The sequence below is a fragment of the Bos taurus genome, chromosome X (assembly GCF_002263795.3).
Source record: "Bos taurus isolate L1 Dominette 01449 registration number 42190680 breed Hereford chromosome X, ARS-UCD2.0, whole genome shotgun sequence".
Lineage (NCBI taxonomy): Eukaryota > Metazoa > Chordata > Mammalia > Artiodactyla > Bovidae > Bos > Bos taurus.
In genome coordinates, this window is record NC_037357.1 from 32,049,870 (window position 1) to 32,069,287 (window position 19,418).

The 19,418-nt window shown below is 50.6% G+C and overlaps 1 protein-coding gene across 1 annotated transcript; it reads left to right on the plus strand.

The window, feature by feature from the left end:
• Positions 1-212: 212 nt before the first annotated feature.
• On the plus strand, positions 213-2,053 carry LOC107132001 (melanoma-associated antigen 10-like). The gene is made up of 3 exons (XM_015461463.3): positions 213-436; positions 588-649; positions 724-2,053. The coding sequence occupies exon 3, from the start codon at positions 783-785 to the stop codon at positions 1,569-1,571; it is 789 nt and encodes a 262-aa protein (XP_015316949.1). The 5' UTR covers positions 213-436; positions 588-649; positions 724-782; the 3' UTR covers positions 1,572-2,053.
• The last annotated feature ends 17,365 nt before the right edge of the window (positions 2,054-19,418 follow it).

The window sequence follows — 19,418 nt, forward strand, 5'->3', positions numbered from 1 at the left end:
GACTCAGCAGATGCCCACCCCTCTGTTCAGTGCTGGGAGGCCAGGTAGGACGTGAAGAGCGGTGACCCAGCATCTTCCCAGCCTAGGACCTGCAGGAGGCCCTAGGCAGGTGTGGCCACATATGAGGCCCCCCGAAACTTTGTCCAGATGTGGCTCTTGTTCTGAGTTTCTTTGCAGGCCCCCAAAGGGGGAAGGTCCAGGCCATTCCAGTGGAAAAGTGAGCACTACACGTGAGCCCCAATGGGAATAGCCACCCCAGTTCTGGGGGGACCTCACAGAGTCAACCCCTCCTACCAGCACAGAAGGCCTAGATCTGTGCCACAATCTACCCCCGAGGTGCCACCTCCGTTTGTCTCACAGGGGCTCCAGGAACCAGGAGGAGAAGACTGAGGTCTGAGGTCTGTGTTCTGAGGTCACAGGAGTGCCAGCAGTCAAGGTGAGGTGGGTGTCCTGAGTGTGCACAGGGGCTCCCCATCCCAGAACAGAGGGGACCTCAAAAGGCCCTAATTCCCCCACCTTGTCAGCCCCAGAAGCTCAGGCTGTACTGGCTGAATCCTGAGCCAGAATTTCTCTTCCTCACTTAACAGAGGACTGATCACCAAGGAGGAGCGCCCCTGTAACGCTCAAGAGCAGCCCTCAAGGAAGACCAGTAAGTGGACTCAGTCAGAGCCACCCGTGGCGCATTACAAAACAGTGACCATTTACACTCTCTCTCTTTCCCAGGTCAGTGGTCTCCATTTTCCCCCTGCCACACCCACACTGGGCACAAGACCCCAGTCATCATGCCTGTGGTCCCGACAAATGAGCTCTGCACTTCTGAGGAAGACCTTCAGGGCCAAATCCAGGCCGAGGGCCCAGTGGAGGCGCAGCTCCTGGGGGCTGAGGCAGAGGATGCCTCAACCCCTCTGGCCTCCTTCCCTCCAGTCTCATCTTCCTCTGCCATTGGAGATGCGGAGATCTTGTTTATGCAGGCTCTGAATGGGATGACGACTCAACTACTGGAGTTCCTGATCCTCAAGTATGGCACCAAGGAGCCGATTTTCCAGGCTGAAATGCTGAATACAGTCCTCAGGGATAACCAGGCCCACTTCCAAGTGATCTTCCGTAAAGCCACACAGTGCCTGCAGCTCTCCTTTGGCCTGGATATGAAAGAGGTGGACCACAGAGAGCACATCTATGTCATGGTCCCCGTCCTGGGCCTCACCCTCAATGAGATGCAGAGGGATGAGCAGAGCATACCAAAGGCTGGCCTCCTGGTGGCAGCCCTGAGCCTGATTATCCTAGCAGGGGACCGGATCAGTGAGGAGAAGGTCTGGGGAGCACTTAGCAAGATGGAGGTATTTCCTGGGATACAGCACTGCATCTATGGGGAGCCCAAGGAGCTGCTGACCCAAGTGTGGGTGCGGGCGGGGTACCTGAAGTACCGGCAGGTGCGTTACAGCCACCCTGCTCGTTACGAGTTCCTGTGGGGTCCCCGGGCCTATGCAGAGACCAGCAAGCAGAAAGTCAAGGACTATCTGCGCAAGATCAATGGAAGGGGTCCCAGGTTCTTCCCACCCCGGTGGGCATAGGTGTGAGGGAGGGGGAAGAGGGGCCCTGAGCCAGAGCAGCAGCCAGGCTCCTTTCAGGCCCACATCCAGCAGCTTGTCCTGGGGATAGGAAGGGAGGCTGATCCTTCCCTCTGTGTTTGAAGAGGGAGCATTCAGCCTTCTCAGTCGTGATGGCTGGGAGAGTTGGGGGAACTGGTGTGTAGCATCTTTGGTTCCTGTTCGCTACAATGACATGGAGATCCACTTCTGTTTCCTTTAGAAATTTTTCAAATGTTATTCCTTGTAATAGAAGGCCTAACGAGCTTCAGTGTCCAACTATGTCAGTAGCGTTGATCACAGTGTGTTTGTGCTCACAGTTCAAGAACATGAGTTTTGCTGTTTTGTAAAAGTGATTGTGAACTCTTTATTTTATTTTGTGATCCAGAACAAGATTACATGGACTTGGAATATAACTATTTTGGAAATATGATACTACTTAGTAAGAATTAAGAAATAAAATGTATTTGAGGTGAGTTCCTCTGTACTTCTTGTCTGTCATTTTATACAGCTAAACTATCTCTGTTCGATTGGAGTTTTTCAAGTAATTATATAAGAAAGCACAAAAAGCCTGATTTGACTTAATAAGTGCCCCGCTCAGGCTCATTTATTTCACAGACCTTCGTGGAGCCTGTGCTCTGTGGAAGGCCCTGTGTTCGCAGTGGGGACACTAGAAGCAGGACACCCCAACACCTAGAGCGATGATCTAAGAGCTGCAGTCACATGAGGATGGTGGACAGACATCCCCTATTTCCACAGAACAGGGCAACCAGGAGCAGGGTCCAGGAGGAGCACTTGAGTGTCGGTGCCTGGGCCAGGGTGGTTTGGGGCTTTGGGAAGCTGGGTTCATTCTGTGGGAGGTGATTGTGATGAGGGTGGATGGTGGCAGCAGCCAGAGTTATACACAGTGTCTTATGGGTGAGAAGAAAATCTGAAATGGGACATACACACTAGAAGATCCTCTTCTGTCCTAGATAAATTTCCTGGGGCAGGAGGGGAAGTTACACTATGGTCAGGAACAGTTAGACACGTATTTATGCTACTTGATCTAAGTACACCAAAATTGTTCAAAGTGGGGAGGGGTGAGTGGACTTTGGTTTGCTGCACAATCTACTCAGTCTTGGAGAATATAGTTGAAGACGTCCTGCTAAGCACCCACAAACTTTTGGTAGGCTTTTAATGGAGTGTCTTCTTTGAAACTGGTGGCTGTGCACTTAACCTAATAGATGAACTTATCCAGGTGGTCAGGCCCTAAAGCCATAGATGAGGATGGGTTATGGAAACCACAGTGGCAAAATCTGCACTGAACTTGAATTCACACACCTCAGAATTCTCCTTGGAGGTGGAAAGTGTGGCATTGTGTGTATCCTAGCTAGATTTTATGAATAAAACTCCCACTGTTCTTGTCCTCTCACTGTCGCTTGCCTGATACCTGCCCTCATGAAGCTCATGGCTGTCTCGGAGCCTAAGGGCACCTTGCAGGTGCTCAGGCAAGTGCCATCGTGTGGAGGCAGCCGGGCCTCCTGGGGGAGACTGTGTCTGGCATCAGGAGGCAGGGGCACATCCTCAGCTCGCTGAGACTGTGGGCAGCATCACTGCAGAGGGAAGGGCAGAAAGAGCACTGGAGGGAGCTGGGGGGACCCTTCCCTGACGTTCACAAGAGTCTTGGAAACTAAATCAGATCTTGCATTTGAAAGTGCCAGCACAGAGGGGTGACTAGAAACAGTTGGAGGTTCAAGGCACCTTTGGCTTTCTCAAAAACTCCTCAACACACGAAGGGAATCATTTTCATCACAAGCTACACCTACCGGCTGCTGTCTGTTGAGCACCGAGCACAATGCAGGGCAGGCGAGAGACTCCAGGTCCTTGTTCACGTCTCTTCTCCCTCTGCTTCCTGGAAGCTGCCTGCAGGGAACATGGGATCCTAGGTAAACCTCCAACAGTTTGGGAATAAATACATGATCAACTCACCAATTTAAATACAAAGACAGAAAAAAAAAAAACTTTTCATATAAATAACAATAGTACGTTTTGGGGGAAAAAGCATCCCATTTGTGTTGATATCTGGGGTGCAGTGGAAAGATATTCTGGAGGAAGGTGGTGCCACATCCATGGGGCTGAGGTCCCAAGAAGCAGGAAAGGGTCCTTCCTGAGTGACTGATGGAAGCTCTGTCCAGGAGCCGTCCATTCAGGGCCAAGGTGAGGACTTGGGCTCCTCCCAGTGGCACTGATCTCGTGAGGCAGCAGTGAGAGGTTGAGTGAAGTGACGTCTTAATTCCCTGCCCAGGAATTGAACCTGGGTAGCCTGGATGAGAGCCCGGAATCCTAGCCACCAGACTAGCAAGAGCTAGAGGCCAAAAGCTATTGTTTCATGGATCATTGCCTCCAGTGAAAAATGCATTTATCACAGAGGCAGAAACTGTAAATGCAGGCACAAAGTTTATTATTAGAAACATAGCACGACAAGTGGGAGAGCACATAAAGAAATGGCTTAGTTGAGACAGAAGCAAGGCAGAGATGCAATCCTGGAGAGAAAGAGTGTGGATGTCACACCTGGTGAGCAGGAGCACAGTCAAGAGGCGGTAAAACCATTTATATGAGGCAGTCCTGGATTTTTGTCTCCCTTCAGGCCAATCATCTGGTTTCTTTCTCTACACCTGACCTCCCTGGGACACTCCCCTGCATTCGTACACACCCCTCAGCCAAGATGAACCTCGAAGTGAAGGTTTCCATGAGGAGCAAGACTCATTATGGTCTGGCATTATCCCTTGACTTTTGAGCCACAAGGAGCCTTGCTTCACATGTCTGGTGTCTCCCTTGTCCCAAAAGATGGGGGAGTGGAGATCCCTTTGTCCTTTACTCAAACAAGGTTTTGCCCCTCTTTGTCCTTGCCATGACTGTTGCATTTAGGTATTTATAAGAGACAAACACTGGCTATTTACGCTGTCTCTATTGTTTTATTCATTTCAGAAAGCAAACAGGAGGCTGATTGTAAGTGCCTCAACTGTAGCTGACCTATCCCTTGTCACAGGGGATACTAACATTTGTAGGTACCCAGCCTGGAGCCCCTTCCTTGTGCCCCATGAAATGCAAACAGGAGGACCGTTGAAAACATCTAACTTGGAGTCCATCCATCCATACTCCTCTGCCTTACTGTGTGATGTATAAATACTTTAACCATAATAGTAGTGGTTGCTGCTGCTGCTGCTGCTAAGTCACTTCAGTCGTGTCCAACTCTGTGCAACTCCGTGGATGGCAGCCCACCAGGCTCCCCCGTCCCTGGGATTCTCCAGGCAAGAACACTGGAGTGGGGTGCCATTGCCTTCTCCAATAGCAGTGGTAAATGGTTACTAATTCTGTTCCATTTATTCGCTGGGACAAGAAGATGATCTGACTTGCCAAAATAACCGTCAGGGCACAGAAGCCTTGAGATATAGCTTTGTGATTGAGTCCAACACAAATACATGGGAGTCATACTCCTGGAATTTTCTGACAGGGCACAGAGATTGCCCCTGCCCGTGACTTCAACCTCCAAAGGCTAAGTCTCTGTGTCTAACTTGCATTTCATTCTGTTGTTCACTTCTGGTTCCATTTCAGAGCATGGTGGTCATACTAATTTTCAGAAAGCAGACATTAAAAGGGAAGACCCTGCAGAGATCAGCTTAATCCAGGCGAGGGGGTCAGGCCGCTGTATCCTCCCCACACTTATCCTGTGAGTAGTCTCTCACAATGAGCTGCCCCCAGGGAGGCAGCCCCTTCGGTGGAGGGCAATTCTGGAAAAGAATTTTGCTTTGAGTCCTCATCCACCAACTCCAGTGGCCCTGGGCAAATGAGTGGGCTAGTCACAAGGAGGAGATCTGGGTGGTACCACAGCATCCACTATAATCCACCCCTCCCAACACTGACATACACTCCCTTCATCTGGAGAGATCACCTCATCTGAGGACAGCTCCTTGAGGATTCTGGTTGGTTTCCTCTCCTCCTAAAGAAGCTCAGAGAGAAAGACTGGACAAATGCTGGGCCCTCACAGATGCAGCAGCTGCTGCACCACAACTGATGGTCACTCTCTCTTGCCCGAGATCCGTTCTAAATCCCCTGTACTCTCAGCCAGGACCTCGGCCATTTCCAGTGGCTTCCCTGGTGAGGTAATACAGATTTTGTCCCTCAGGGTTCTGAAGCCCTGGGCCCGATGCCCTTCTCAGACCCTTGCTCTTGGACTTGTCAGTTCAGCACTGAACTGGAGCGGGAACAAAGACACATCACCTGGCTATTAGAGATGTCTCCTCACTGTTCCCCCTGTGCCAGAGTAACCCGCACACTCCTTAGGATCATGGTCACCACTGCCTGCCAGGATGGGGACAATTCTCTGCATGTGCTGGTCCCCTAGCAGGAGGAGCCCAAGTGGAAACCACAGCTCATGGGTCAGTAGGACTGCTATCATGTCTCCTGGGGGAACCTTCTTGCTTTGGGAATAGCCTGTCGTGTGTCACCACCATCAATAGGATAACCAGTAGCCACATGAGGCTGGGTATTGTGAACTCAAATGTGCTTAGTGTGTCCCAGGGCCCAGCCTTCTACCTTAACATAATGTGAAGTCAAATGTAAATAGCTAGATGTGGCTAATGTGGACCGTCCTGCTCTGGAAATATAGAACCTACTCTTGGGAGACCGGAAGTACAAGCTCTCTGTGGGTCACTGGGAGTCGTTGTATGTGGCATCATGGGTCAGTGGGAGTGGTGATCAGTGGGGTCACTCTACCCTCTGGTTCAAGGACCATGTATGTTACCTCACGGCGGAACTAAGGATGACAGGTGTGGAGCATGTCCAGTCCCTGGAGGGTGACACCCCAGCACCATGGGCTCTCATATCTCAGTGAGCACATCACGTGTGCTTTGTAGAGGTCATTCCATTGCTCCAGAAGACCAGCAGCTTCCAGAAGGTAGAGGCTGAGATGGTGACTTTGGATCTCATGGCCACTTGCCCTCTCAGCCCCTGGTGTGCTATTAGGGGATTACTTGGTCCTGGATGGTTTTGTGAAATATTCTGTGTCACTCAGTCCTGCATTCTGTGAGTCATCAAATAGTGGCACCAGACAATGCGATGCAAGCAGGAAAGCGAAATCCACATTGAGAATGTGTACCTATAAATTTCAGCAAAGATAGTCCTCTCCTCCTTCAAGGATGGAAGTGAGATATTGTGATCAACTCACCATTAATAGCTCAATGGTCTTCTTGAGGGACAGTATGACACTGAGGATTCAGCAGTAGTCTGTGATGAAATTTATATAGAAATATAAATATATAATTTAATATGTCTAGAATTATATATTTATACACATACACATATTTATATATATACTATAGAAAGGCAACCACATCAGAATGGGTAAGCTGGGCAGACTCATGGTATAGTCAAGAGCCATACCCTAAGTGGGCAATGCACACACAGTAGGATAATCACCACTGCAGATGTTCTTCCCAGGAAGTGAGGGGTCCGAGCCCCACGCTGGGCACCTAGCCTGTAGGTCAGGCACCAGAACAATAGGCCCACAAAACATTGGTTTGAAGGGAAGCGCGTCTTACTCTAAGGAGAGCTAGGCAGCTTTAGCAGCTAGAGACTCCGCTCTTCAAGTACATGCAGAAAATCTCACCCACTCCTAGACTCTGTGTGGATGCAGAAATTTGAAAAAGCCTGTGTGAGACCTACCTGCTCATCTCTGAGAGCTCCTGGAGAGGCAGTAGGTAAATGGAGCTCACCCTGGGGCAGAGCTACTGGTGGCAGCCACTTGAGGGCGCTCGTTCTACCAAAGGACACGGGTGCTGGCAAGTGCCATTTTGAAGTCCTCCCTCTCACTTATTAGCAAGACGTCTCAGCCCCACCAGGCAGCTTGTTGGCATCAGTACTGGGAAGACTCAGACCAAACAGATAGGTGAGGATGGCCACAGCTCCACCCATCAGCACGCCAGTTGCATTAGGATCCTTGGAGTCCCCTGCCCACACAGGACCTGGCCCTGCCACCAGGGTGCCCAGGATGGTGCTCCACCCACCAGTGCCCACACAAGCCCAGGGACCCTCCGCTCTGCAGCCAGAGGCCCAAGCCCTGCCCCATCCACCAGTGGGCTGGCACCAACTTCAGCAAACCAAGGCGGGCAGTCAGAAACCCTGGGACCAGCTCTGCCTACCAGATGGCTGGCACCCATTCCAGGAACACATGCTCTGTAGCCGGGGTCCCCAGGGTTGGGCTGCACCCAACAGTGAAAAAGCAGCAGCCCCAGGTCCACTGTAGCCCTACAGCCTGCCATATCAGGTCCAAGCCCACCCGCTAGCAGGCCAGCAGCAGCTCCTATGGGACCCCATAGGATACTTGATTCAGGACACCCTGCACCCTGAAACCAGCTGTGTCAGGAATGAGCCCCACACAACAGCAGGCTAGCACTAGATCTGGGAACCCTTGGCTGTGTAACCCTCCACCCCAGAACACTGCTCCACCCACCAGTGGGCTGGCACTAGGCCTGGGACCACCCAGGTCTCAGCAGCCAGACACCTCATGAGCCAACCGCACCCACCAGTGATCATCAGCCTCTGCACAAGGCAAGGCCTGGCAACCAAGCAGACCAGGGGTCAGCCATGCCTACCAGGCTGCCCAAACCAGTCAGCCTGCCTCAAGAGAGGGGACCATGTAGTCCTCACAGGGGCAACACTAGAGCATATATCTCTGGTGACAAGAGGGCAGGGGACTGCTGGGATACATAGGCTGTCTCCTTCTAAAGACCACTACTCCAAGATCAAGAAATAAAACCAACCTGCCAAAGATACAGAAATAAAAATAGCCAATGAGGAAAAATGAGGGAACAGAAGAATATGTTCCAATTGAAGGAATGAGATAAAACCCCAGGAGAAAAACTAAGTGAGATGGAGAAAACAATTTAACAAATAAAGAGTTCACGGTAATGATCATAAAGATGCTGAAAGAATTTGAGAGAAGAACAGATGTACATAGTGAGAAGTTACATAGTGAAAGTAGGGAAAACCACCAGACCACTGAGGTATGACCTAAATCTAATCCCTTACAATTATACAGTGGAAGTGACAAATAGATTTAAGGGATTAGATCTGATAGACAGAGTGCCTGAAGAACTATGGACAGAGGTTTGTGACATTGTAAAGGAGGCAGTGATCAAGACCATCCCCAAGAAAAAAGAAATGCTAATGGGCAAAATGGTTGTCTGAGGAGGCCTTACAAATAGCTGAGAAAAGAAGCAAAAGGCAAAGGAGAAAAGAAAAGATATACCCATCTGAATGCAGAGTTCCAAAGAATAGCAAGGAGAGATAAGAAAGCCTCCTCAGTGATCAATGCCAAGAAATAGAGGAAAACAATAGAATGGGAAAGACTAGAGATCTCTTCAAGAAAATTAGAGATACTAAGGGAATATTTCATGCAAAGATGGGCACAATAAAGGACAGCAACAGAATGGACCTAACAGAAGCAGAAGATATTAAGAAGAGGTGTCAAGAAAACACAGAATAACTATACAAAAAAGATCTTTATGACCCAGATAAGCACAATGGTGTGATCACTCACCTAGAGCCAGACATCTTGGAATGGGAAGTCAAGTGGGCCTTAGGAAGCATCACTATGAACAAAGCTAGTGCAGGTAATGGGATTCTAGTTGAGTTATTTCAAATCCTAAAAGATGATGCTATGAAAGTGCTGCACTCAATATGCCAGCAAATTTGGAAAACTCAGCAGTGGCCACAGGACTGGAAAAAGTCAGTTTTCATTCCAATCCCAAAGAAAGGCAATACCAAAGAATGTTCAAACTACCACACAATTGCACTCATCTCACAGGCCAGCAAAGTAATGCTCAAAATTCTCCAAGCCAGGCTCCAATAGTATGTGAACTGTGAACTTCCAGATGTTCAATCTGGATTTAGAAAAGGCAGAGAACCAGAGATCAAATTGCTAACATCCGTTGAATCATCGAAAAAGCAGAATTCCAGAAAAACATCTACTTCTGCTTTGTTGACTACACTAAAGCCGTTGACCGTGTGGATCACAACACAGTCTCTTGAAGTGGAAAATTTTTAAAGAGATTGGAATACCAGACCACCTGACCTGCCTCCTGAGCAATCTGTATGCAAGTCAAGAAGCAACAGTTAGAACTGGACATGGAACAACAGACTGGTTCCAAATTGGAAAAGGAGTACTCAAGGCTGTATATTCCACCCTGTGTATTTAAATTATATGCAGAGTACATCATGAGAAATGCCAGGCTGAATGAAGCACAAGCTGGAATCAAGATTGCTGGGAGAAATATCAATAATTTCAGATATGCAGATGACACCATCCTTATGGCAGAAAGCGAAGAACTAAAGAGCCTCTTGATGAAAATGAAAGAGGAGAGTGAAATAGTTTAAGACTCAACTTTCAGAAAACTAAGATCATGGCATCTGGTCACATCACTTCATGGCAAATAGATGGTAAAACAATGGAAACAGTGACATATTTTATTTTCTTGAGCTCAAAAATCACTGCAGATGGTGACTGCAGCCATGAAATTAAAAGATGCTTGCTCTGTGGAAGGAAAGCTATGATCAACCTCTAGGTGCTACCTGAGCATAACCTCTACAGCATATTAAAAAGCAGAGACATTACTTTGCACACAAAGATACATCTATTCAAAGCTAATGTTTTTCCAGTAGTCATGTATGGATGTGAGAGTTGGAGTATAAAGAAAGCTGAGCACTGAAGAATTGATGCTTTTGAACTGTGATGTTGGAGAAGACTCTTGGGAGTCCCTTGGACTGCAAGGAGCTCCAACCAGTTATTCCTAAAGGAAATCTCTCCTGAATATTCATTGGAAGGACTGATGCTGAAGCTAAAGCTCCAATACTTTGGCCACCTGATGTGAAGAATTGACTCATTGGAAAAGACCCTGATGCTGGGAAAGATTGAAGGTGGGAGGAGAAGGGGACGACACAGGATGGGATGGTTGGATGGCATCACTGACTCGATGGACATGAGTTTGAGCAAGCTCTGGGAGTTGGTGATGGACAGGGAAGCCTGGCGTGCTGCAGTCCATGGGGTTCCAAAGTGTCAGACACAAATGACTGACTAAACTATATCACATGTATAGCAACCGATTTTGCATTTTCTGTGCCTTGAGCTTATACCAGGAGCCCAGGCATTGGCACAGAAGCCCATTATTTGTATCCTACAGGTCCATGAAGGTGAATGGCTCCCTTTTTGAGTGCTTGTATGTCCATGTAGCTCATAGGCAGGGCCAATGCATGGGGCACACAGAAAGTGAAAGTCACTCAGTCATGTACGACTCTTTGTGACCCCATGGACAGTACAGTCCATGGAATTTTCCAGGCCAGAATATTGGAGTGGGTAGTCTTTTCCTTCTCCAGGAGATCTTCCCAACACGTCTCCCACGTTGCAGGCAGATTCTTTACCAACTGAGCTATCAGGGGCACACAGAGGGGCCCTGGGTTTGGACATCAGCTCTTCTTTTGCTGTGAAGCTTTGGCACTTACCATATCTGGGTGTCTCTCTCCTCTTTTAAAAACCAGGTAGCACAAAACTCTGCTCATATCACAGGGCTTTTCCAGGGCACAGCCTTGGACGTCATGTTGTCTCCCACTGGGGCTCAGGGTCTGTCAGTGCTCTGAACTGTGAAAAGCTAGAAAACTTGATTCAAAAGACCCCCCAGACGGTGCTGCTCAGCCTCTTCCGTGCAGAGAAGGACTCTTAGAACAAAGGAAGTCTGGCTGCGGGCAGGGTGGCAATACTGGAAGGTGTGCTTTCTCGGGGACCCTCCTCTGCAGTCAGGGGCGCTGCAGCCTCCACCTAGCTTCCAGTCTGGGATGCAGAGTCACTCTGTGCTTGGGGTGCAGCTGGACAGAGTCACAGACCCGAATGGGAGGGAGCCTGTTGCAGCCAGCATTTCCTCAAGGTCTCCCAAGTGACGACCCTCAGGAGTGAGTTCTGGGGAGGGGGCATCTGCCCTGGGGTTCCAGAGAATCCAGCTCCACTCCCAGCTCAGCCCTGGCAGTCCCTGAGCCATGGGTCCCAATGTGATGTCACCCAACTTCTGTCCACCTCAGAGGTCTGAGAAAGTGCGGGCCTGGGTCTGGGAGGAGGGTCCAGTCTGGCAAAGAGGAAGCCAGCCCTATGGCGGGGGTCACAGGAAGAGCCTGAGAGAGGACTAAGACCCCACAGGATCCGTGTCCTCCCTGGGAGACCCTGAGCAGGCGCTTCAGAATTCAGACCAGATGGGGAGGACCTGGTCTCAGCGCAGAAAATTCAAGTGGGCAGAGGGAGGAGCCCAGGTCCTGAAGGGAGCCAAGATGAGGAGCAGAGGCAGGAGTGAAGGGCTCTTGGAGCCCTGAAAAGTGGGGCAGTAGGAAAGTGGGGTGTCCAGGGAAGCCCACCCCTGCCGTCAGGCCTGGGAGGCCCCAGGCGGATGGGCACGTGGCAGGGTGTCCTGACATTCACATCAGGTCTCAGCCAGACTGGGACTTGTTGCAATGGGGGTGGGAGTGGGGGCTCAGGTGGGCAGATGAGAAGCCTAGGGACTACTGGGACAGAAAGTGAGGACCCTGAGGGTGCACTGAGAGGACCCTGGACTCCAGAATATGGGTGAGGGTGGAGTATCCCAGAGAAACTGGCCCTGCGCTCAGCTGTGGGAGGCCCAGCACGAGATAAGCAGCCTGTGCTGACTTCTTCATCTGGGTCCCAGAGAAACTGGGAGCCTGGGATAGGGGTGGGCACTCAGGTGGGCAGAGGGGAGGGTTACATGGGACCCAAGTGAAAGTGAGGATGCTGAGGGGGGATTTAGGGGGCCCTGGGCCCCAGAACAGAGGCGACCCCAGCAAAACCCGCCCCTGCCTCCAGGCATGGGAGACCCCCAGGTGAGAGGAGCAAATGTGGTGTGTCCCAACTTCCGCATCTGGGTCTTAGAGAGGCTGGGGTCCTGGTGTGAGGAGTGGGCTGTCTGCATGAAGATGGGCCACCCAGGACCTGCAGGGACACTAGGTGGAGACCCTGAGGGAGAGTCGGCCCTGGACCCCAGAACCCAGCATCCCCCTCTCCGCCTCTGCTGTCACCCTGGAGCCTGTAGGTGCTGCCCCCTGAGGGCAGCCTCTCCATTTGGACCAGCTGCAGGTCTGGGTTGAGGGGTCAGGAGGCTGCAGGTGGGCAGAGGGAGGGGCCCAGGCTCCATCAGACAGTGAGGGAGGACCCAGAGGAGGTCACCTAGGAAGGTCCTTAGGAAACATCCCCCTCCCAACTGTAGCACCTTGGGGTTCAGTGGGATGCAGCTGAGTTTGAGGGGCCCCAGGGTGAGCCTGGGCAGGAAAGGCCTGAGGCTGCCCTTGGGGAGGACTGCCGGGTCCCCTGCTCAGAAAGAAGGGAATCCACCTGCAGGGCGGTCCTCTGTACCCCCACGGGAGCCCAGCACGGAGGCCAGGGTGATGCACTCTTCCTGCCAAGGTGCTTGAGGTGGAGCTTGGTGGTGGGCGGCGGGGTGGGGGGGCTCTGGAGGGCTCAGGCTTCGGGGGGAATCGGTCAGCATGGGTCAGGCCAAGCTGCACGGCAATCAGAGCAAAGGTCCTGAGGATGGACTGAGGATCAGCTTCCCCAAGAACAGTAGGGACCCTGTGTGGTGGGGGTGGGGGAGCGTCTATGGTGGAGGCGGACCCAGAGGGGGAAGACTGTGTTGGGGCAGCCATCTGCGGAGCATGTCTGCTCGGCAGCAGGAGGAGTCCCAGAGTCACCAGGAGTCAAGGTGAGGACCCTGAGGAGAAGTGGGGGAACCCCAACTCCCAGCACAAAGAGGGGGCCACAGAAATCCCTCCTGCCTGCCCTAGAAACCATCAGAACCCTGAGGCCCACCTTCTCAGCCAGATGGTTGGTCAAGGCCAGGGGGCCTTCCTCTGAGGGTCTGGACTCCGGCCCTCGCAGAGGTCAGGGGGAGCACTGGGGAGACCCCCTCCTCACACACAGTACTTGGAGCCCAGCCTGCCGTACCCCTTTGGTGACACTGGGGTCGCCCAGAATAGGTGGGTGCATTGGTGCTCTCACTTGCGGTGTCATGCATGTTAAGGCCTTTGCTTATGGAGATGGGTCACAGTCAACAGAGGGCACTGCCCCCGTCCTTCCAGGGTGTCAAGGAGGAGACTGAGCCACCTGCCCGTCATCCCAGCAGAGGGACTCCATAGAGCTTGGCCGCCCCTTGTTGTCCCTTGTGAGCCCTGTTAGCCCTGGGCAGGCGTGCAGTATTCAGGGCCCCTCTCTCATCTCATACTGAAATTTCCTTTCAGTACAGGGAATTTGTCTTGAGAATGTTGCCTCAGGACCACAGACAGGAGGGCCCAGACACTGCCAGGAGGAAGTGGAGGGCCCTCTGTGAGCACAGGGGGAACCACTCACCTCAGGACAAGGGGAACCTCACCAAGTACAGCCCAGGCCTCTGTCAGCACCAAGGGCCCCAGTGCCATGCCACAGTCTACGGCCGAGGTGCCCCCTTGTTTCCTCTCACAGGGGCTCCAGGAACCCAGAGGTGAAAGCACAGGTCTGAAGCTCGTGTCCACAGGTTGCAGAGCAGAGGCGGTCCAGGCAGTGCCAGGAGTCTAGGTGAGGTGGGTGCCCTGAGTGTGCATCAGAGGTTCCCCATCCTAGAACAGACGGGACCTCACAAGGCCCAATTCCCCCCACCATATCAGCCCCGGAACCTCAGTCTGTGCTGACTGCACCCCTGGGTGCCACCTCACTTCCTCCTTTGGGTTAGCAGAAGACAGCCTGCCCAGGAGGAGCGTCCCTGTGAGGCCCGAGAGCACCCCTCAAGAGGAGACCTGTCAGTGGCCTGTGTCAGTCCACCCAGGGTGGACTGAAACCCTGGATTCAAACCCTGGACTCAAACTCAAACAGCCAAGGCGGCTCAAACCCCCTCTCTCCCGCAGGCCCGTGGTCCCCATCTGTCCCCCTGCCTCACTTCTGTCTGTGGTTTGATGCCTGGGATGAGCGAGCTCCATGAGGAGAGTGAGACCAACCTTCAGGACCCAAGGGAGGCTGAGAGCCCAGTGGAGGGACTGTTTATTTAGGGGGAGGAGGAGGAGGAGGAGGAGGAGGAGGTTGCATACGTTTCTCCCTCCTCCTCGCTTTCCTCCTCCTCCTCTGTCCTGTTCCTGGGCACCCGGCAGGAGCTGGAGCTGGCTGATGCTGAAGCCCCCATCCCCCCTGACCTCGAGCCCTCAAAGTGCCTTTCTCTCCCCAGTGCCATGGCTGCCGCTCCATGGAGCCAATCCAAAGATGAGGCCTCCAGCAGCCAAGACTAGGTGGGGCCGAGAGCACCCAGTGGGAAGGTGCCACGTCCACGCACCCAGACCCACTGCACTGCTGGTGGTGGAGCTCATGCACTTCGTGCTCCTCAAGTGTCACAGCAAGGAGCCAACCACGAAGGAAGAAATCCTGAACATGGTCCTCAGAGAGGACGGGCACCACTTCCCTGAGGCCCTCCGCCAAGCCTCGGAGTGCCTGCAGCTGGTTTTCGGCGTGGATGTGAGGGAGGTGGACCACACGAAGCACACCTACATGCTAGTGAGCGATGGGCACAGCATGCCCAAGGCCGGCCTCCTGGTGGTGCTTCTAGGCGTGACCCTCCTGGAGGGCAACTGCGCCCACGAGGAGGAGATCTGGGAAACCCTGAACGACATGGGCGTATACACCTGGAGGGAGCACTACATCTATAGGGACCCCAGGGAGTGCTGACCCAAGTGGGTTCAGGAGGGGTTCCTGGAATATCAGTAGGTGCCCCGCGGTGACCCTGCTCGCTACCAGTTCCTGTGGGGTCCCCAGGCCTATGTGGAGAGCAGCAAGCGGCACGTCCTAGAGCATCTGCTCAAAATCAATCCAGGGGCTTCCAGGTCCTTCCCACTCCCACCTGCAGAGGCTGAGAGGGAGGAGGAAGAGGGGCCCTGAGCCAGAGCAGCAGCCAGACTCCTTCCAGGTCCACGTCCAACAGCGTGTCCTGGGGGCAGGAAGGGGGGCTGATCCTTCCCTCCGTGACTGAAGAGGGAGCAGTCAGCCTTCTCAGTCTTGAGGGCCTGGGCCAGTAGCGGGGACTCGGTGTGTAGCATCTTTGGGTTCCTTCTTTCCACAGTGACTTGGAGATTCATCTCTGCTTTCTTTACGAATTTTTCAAATGTTTTTTTCAGCTGAAGGCTTAATAAACTTCAGTATCTAACTTTGTGAATGACAATGGTCACACACGTATTGGTACTTACCAAGTTTAAGGACAGGAGTTTTGCTGTTCCGTAAAAGAGCCTGGGAACTCTCCTATTTTATTTTGTGACCCTGAGGAAGCTAACATTTCATTGGAATAGGAATTTTCTTGGAAATGGGAAAGAACAATAAAATTGATGGAGTCAAGAAATAGAGAAATTGGGAATTCTCTGACAGTGCAGTGGTTAGGACTCAGTACTTTCATTGCTGGGGCCCAGGTTCAATCCCTGGTTGGGGAACTAAGATCCCCAAAATTGCTGGGCATGGGGAAAAAAATAAAAGGAAATAGAGAATAAAAAATAAAAGTTCTAAAACCTTTTGTCATCTGTTAATCTATAAAACTAAAAGATCTATGTTTATTTGGATTTGCATTAGTTATTAAAGACAGTAGGGTAAAATTGGTCAGAGTTAATATGTACCTTGTTCACTGGCTTATTCTCAGCCAGAGTCTCACGGAGCCTCTGCTCTGCGAAGGCTGTGTTAGCAGAGGGTTCAGTAGAAGAAGCAGAACACCCCCACGCCTAGAGCGATGGTGTAGGAGCTGCAGTCACATGAGGACGGTGGAGAGACGTACCCTAGTCCCACACAACAAGGCAACACAGTGTGAGGTGGTGGGGCTCCAGAAGGAGCACTCGGTGCCTGAGGCCGGGTGGTTTGGGGCTTTGGGAAGCTGGGTTCCTTCTGTGGGAGATGATTGTGATGAGGCTGGGTGGTAGTGTTGCAGTGAAGATGGAAACAAGAAGAATGAGTTGTTGTTGTTGTTGTTTTCCCCCTTTCCTGAGAAGAAAGAATGTAAAAAGAACAGTGAGCCCGCCTGAACATTCGTTGGTTTTTTGTTTTTGTTTTTTAAATTTAACTGCTCCTAACTCTGCATATCTGTAACTAAGGTTTGCCTTTCTGCACCCTAACTGTACAGGAGCTATGAAAGTGTTAAAGTCATAGATGGTAAAGTCCATGGAATTCTCCAGGCCAGAGTACTGGAGAGGCTAGCCGTTCCCTTCTCCAGGGGAGCTTCAGGGTCTCCCGCGTTGCAGGTGGATTCTTAACCAGCTGAGCCACAAGGGAAGCCCAAGAATACTGGAGTGGGTAGCCTATCCCTTCTCCAGTGGGTCTTCCCAACCCAGGAATTGAAGTGCAGTCTCCTGCATTGCATGTGGATTCTTTACCAGCAGAGCTACCAGGGAAGCCCACAGGAGCTATACTTCACATCTGTTTTTCTTTGACTCTATGCTAAATACATCGTGTAGCAGGTGTTTACCCCTTACAACACCCTTCCCCTTGTAGTTACATATCAGAAAATAGGCCAGAGAGTCACCAAACTGCCAGGATCAATTACTGGGTTATTGGCACCAGTCTATGACTGACTTTGAAACAATGCAAGACGAAGAAATCAAGATCCTAACACCTTTGTTCCTCATCACTGACTCCTGACCGGGAGCCCTCATCTTATATCAGCCCCTAGATTCCTCATGGACAGGGGGCTCAGTTTTTGAGGCATGAGCCTACTTTGTTCCCCTCTCTGCTGGCTGAGAATTAAAGCCACCTGTCTGTTGCCTCCACACTTTGTCTCCATGTTTTTTATTTGTCTTCAGTGGACAGAGAAAGCCAAGGTTTTGGCCAGCTACAGTGGCAGCCCTCACACCTGCAGACGGTGTGTCTCAGGGATGAGGGAAAATCTGAAAGGGGACATTGCTGAGCAGCATCCTTTTGGATCCTGGGTAAAGCTAGAGAGTTCTCTTCCTGGGGAAAGAAAGGAAGTCATCGTGGGTGCCTGTCGCATTGCATTTGAGTGGGGTAGGGAGCTAGGTGTTCTATACCCACATCTCCAAGTGTTTCCTCAGAGGAAGAGTGACTCTCCCCTGATGTGAGGCCCAGAACCTGCTGGAAGAAGGTCTTCTTCCATGTCTCAGAGAGCCCAGGGTCGACTCCAGGAAATTGACCAGAGAGTTGTTACCTTGAGTGTTACTTGAAAATAGTGAAAATAGTTATTTGGATGGAAGAGGAGCTGCCAAAGAGGGAAGTTGATTAAAAAAATCTGACTGGAAAGAAGCCCTGTTCAACTTCATTGAAGTGTAATTTGCATACCATGGAATTCACCCATGGAAAAGGTACAATTCAGTGATTGCTAGTCAGTTTCCTAAGTCATGTAGCCTTCATCACAGTCCAGTTTTGGGACATTTCCATCACTCAGGAAGATTACCTCTGCCCACCTACAGTTAATCCCTGATTGCCCAGCCCACTCCCATGCAGTCATTGCTCTTCTTCCCATCTCTATTGATTTGCCTTTCCTGGAAATTGCATAGAAAAGGAGTCACATGACTTATTTCCTTGATCCATACTATACCACAGATTTGTCGTTCTTTTCTGTTTATTCCTAACCAGAATTCCATTGCAAGGATATGTGAAAACAGTTTTAATTTTCGATTAATTACACTGTATTGATTTTTGTTTTCCCTTCACGGTTTGGGCTTTAGTGTTATATTTGGGAAAATATCGTCGAAAGGTAAAGTCATGAACATTATCTTGGATGACTTAGTTTTTGTGTATGTTCTGAGGAAGTGGTGTAAACTCACATTTTTTGCAGGTGGATCTCCCACTTGTTGAAAAGTGGATTTATCCTTTCCATGTGGATTTAGCACCTTGAAAAACTAATCCATGAACCATAAATAAATGAGCTTATTTATGAACTCTCAATTCTGTCCCTTTGAGCTCTACATCTACAATTACAACAAAACTGTATTGTCATGATGTCTCTATCATAACTCTGGGTTTTGAAATCACGAAGGGCAAGTAAGTCTTCCATCGTTCCCCCACCCCCCACCACATTTTGTGTCTATTCTGGGTCTTTTGCATCGTCATTTTTTAATCAGCTTATCCATTTTTACAGAAAAGTCTCTGGGCATTTGGGGAAGGACTGAAGAGAATCACATCACACTGGAAGGAACCACCATCTGACAGCATCGCACCTCCTGACTCATGAACTGAGAGACCCTCTCTCTTACAGATGTTTGTAAACTCCACTCAGCAAAGTTTTGTACTTTTCAGTGTGCAAGTCACATACATCTTTTGTTTGTCTATTAGTCTTATTCTGAAGAATTTCCTTCCTTTGGATGCTATGCTGAACAGAATTGTTCTCTTGATTTCACTTTGGGATGATTCATTGCTGCTATACAGAAATGTAATCGGGTTTTTAAAACATTGATCTCATATCCTGCGTACTGGCTGAACTCATTAACTGGTTCTTATATGTTTTATTTATTTATTTATTTTTGGTGGGTTCACTAGAATTTTTGCTATGCAAGTTCATATTGTCTCTCAGTAATACCAGTTTTCCTGTTTCCTTAGGAATAGTGTAAAGAGTAAAAGTTAAATTTCACCAGTTTCTCTCAGTCCTCCCTGATATGGAATCACCATCCTCTTAAAGTCACGACAGGGTTGATTGGTCGAAATCCCCAAGCTGCCTCATGCGTGTTCACAACTAGTGCCCGAGTGACATTTGGTTTGTCAGACCCTGGAAAGCCAAAGGAGGACAGTGCCCACAGCAG

Excerpts from the sequence above, each read along its gene's own strand:
- LOC107132001 (XM_015461463.3), top strand. The coding sequence starts at position 783 with ATGCCTGTGGTCCCGACAAATGAGCTCTGCACTTCTGAGGAAGACCTT.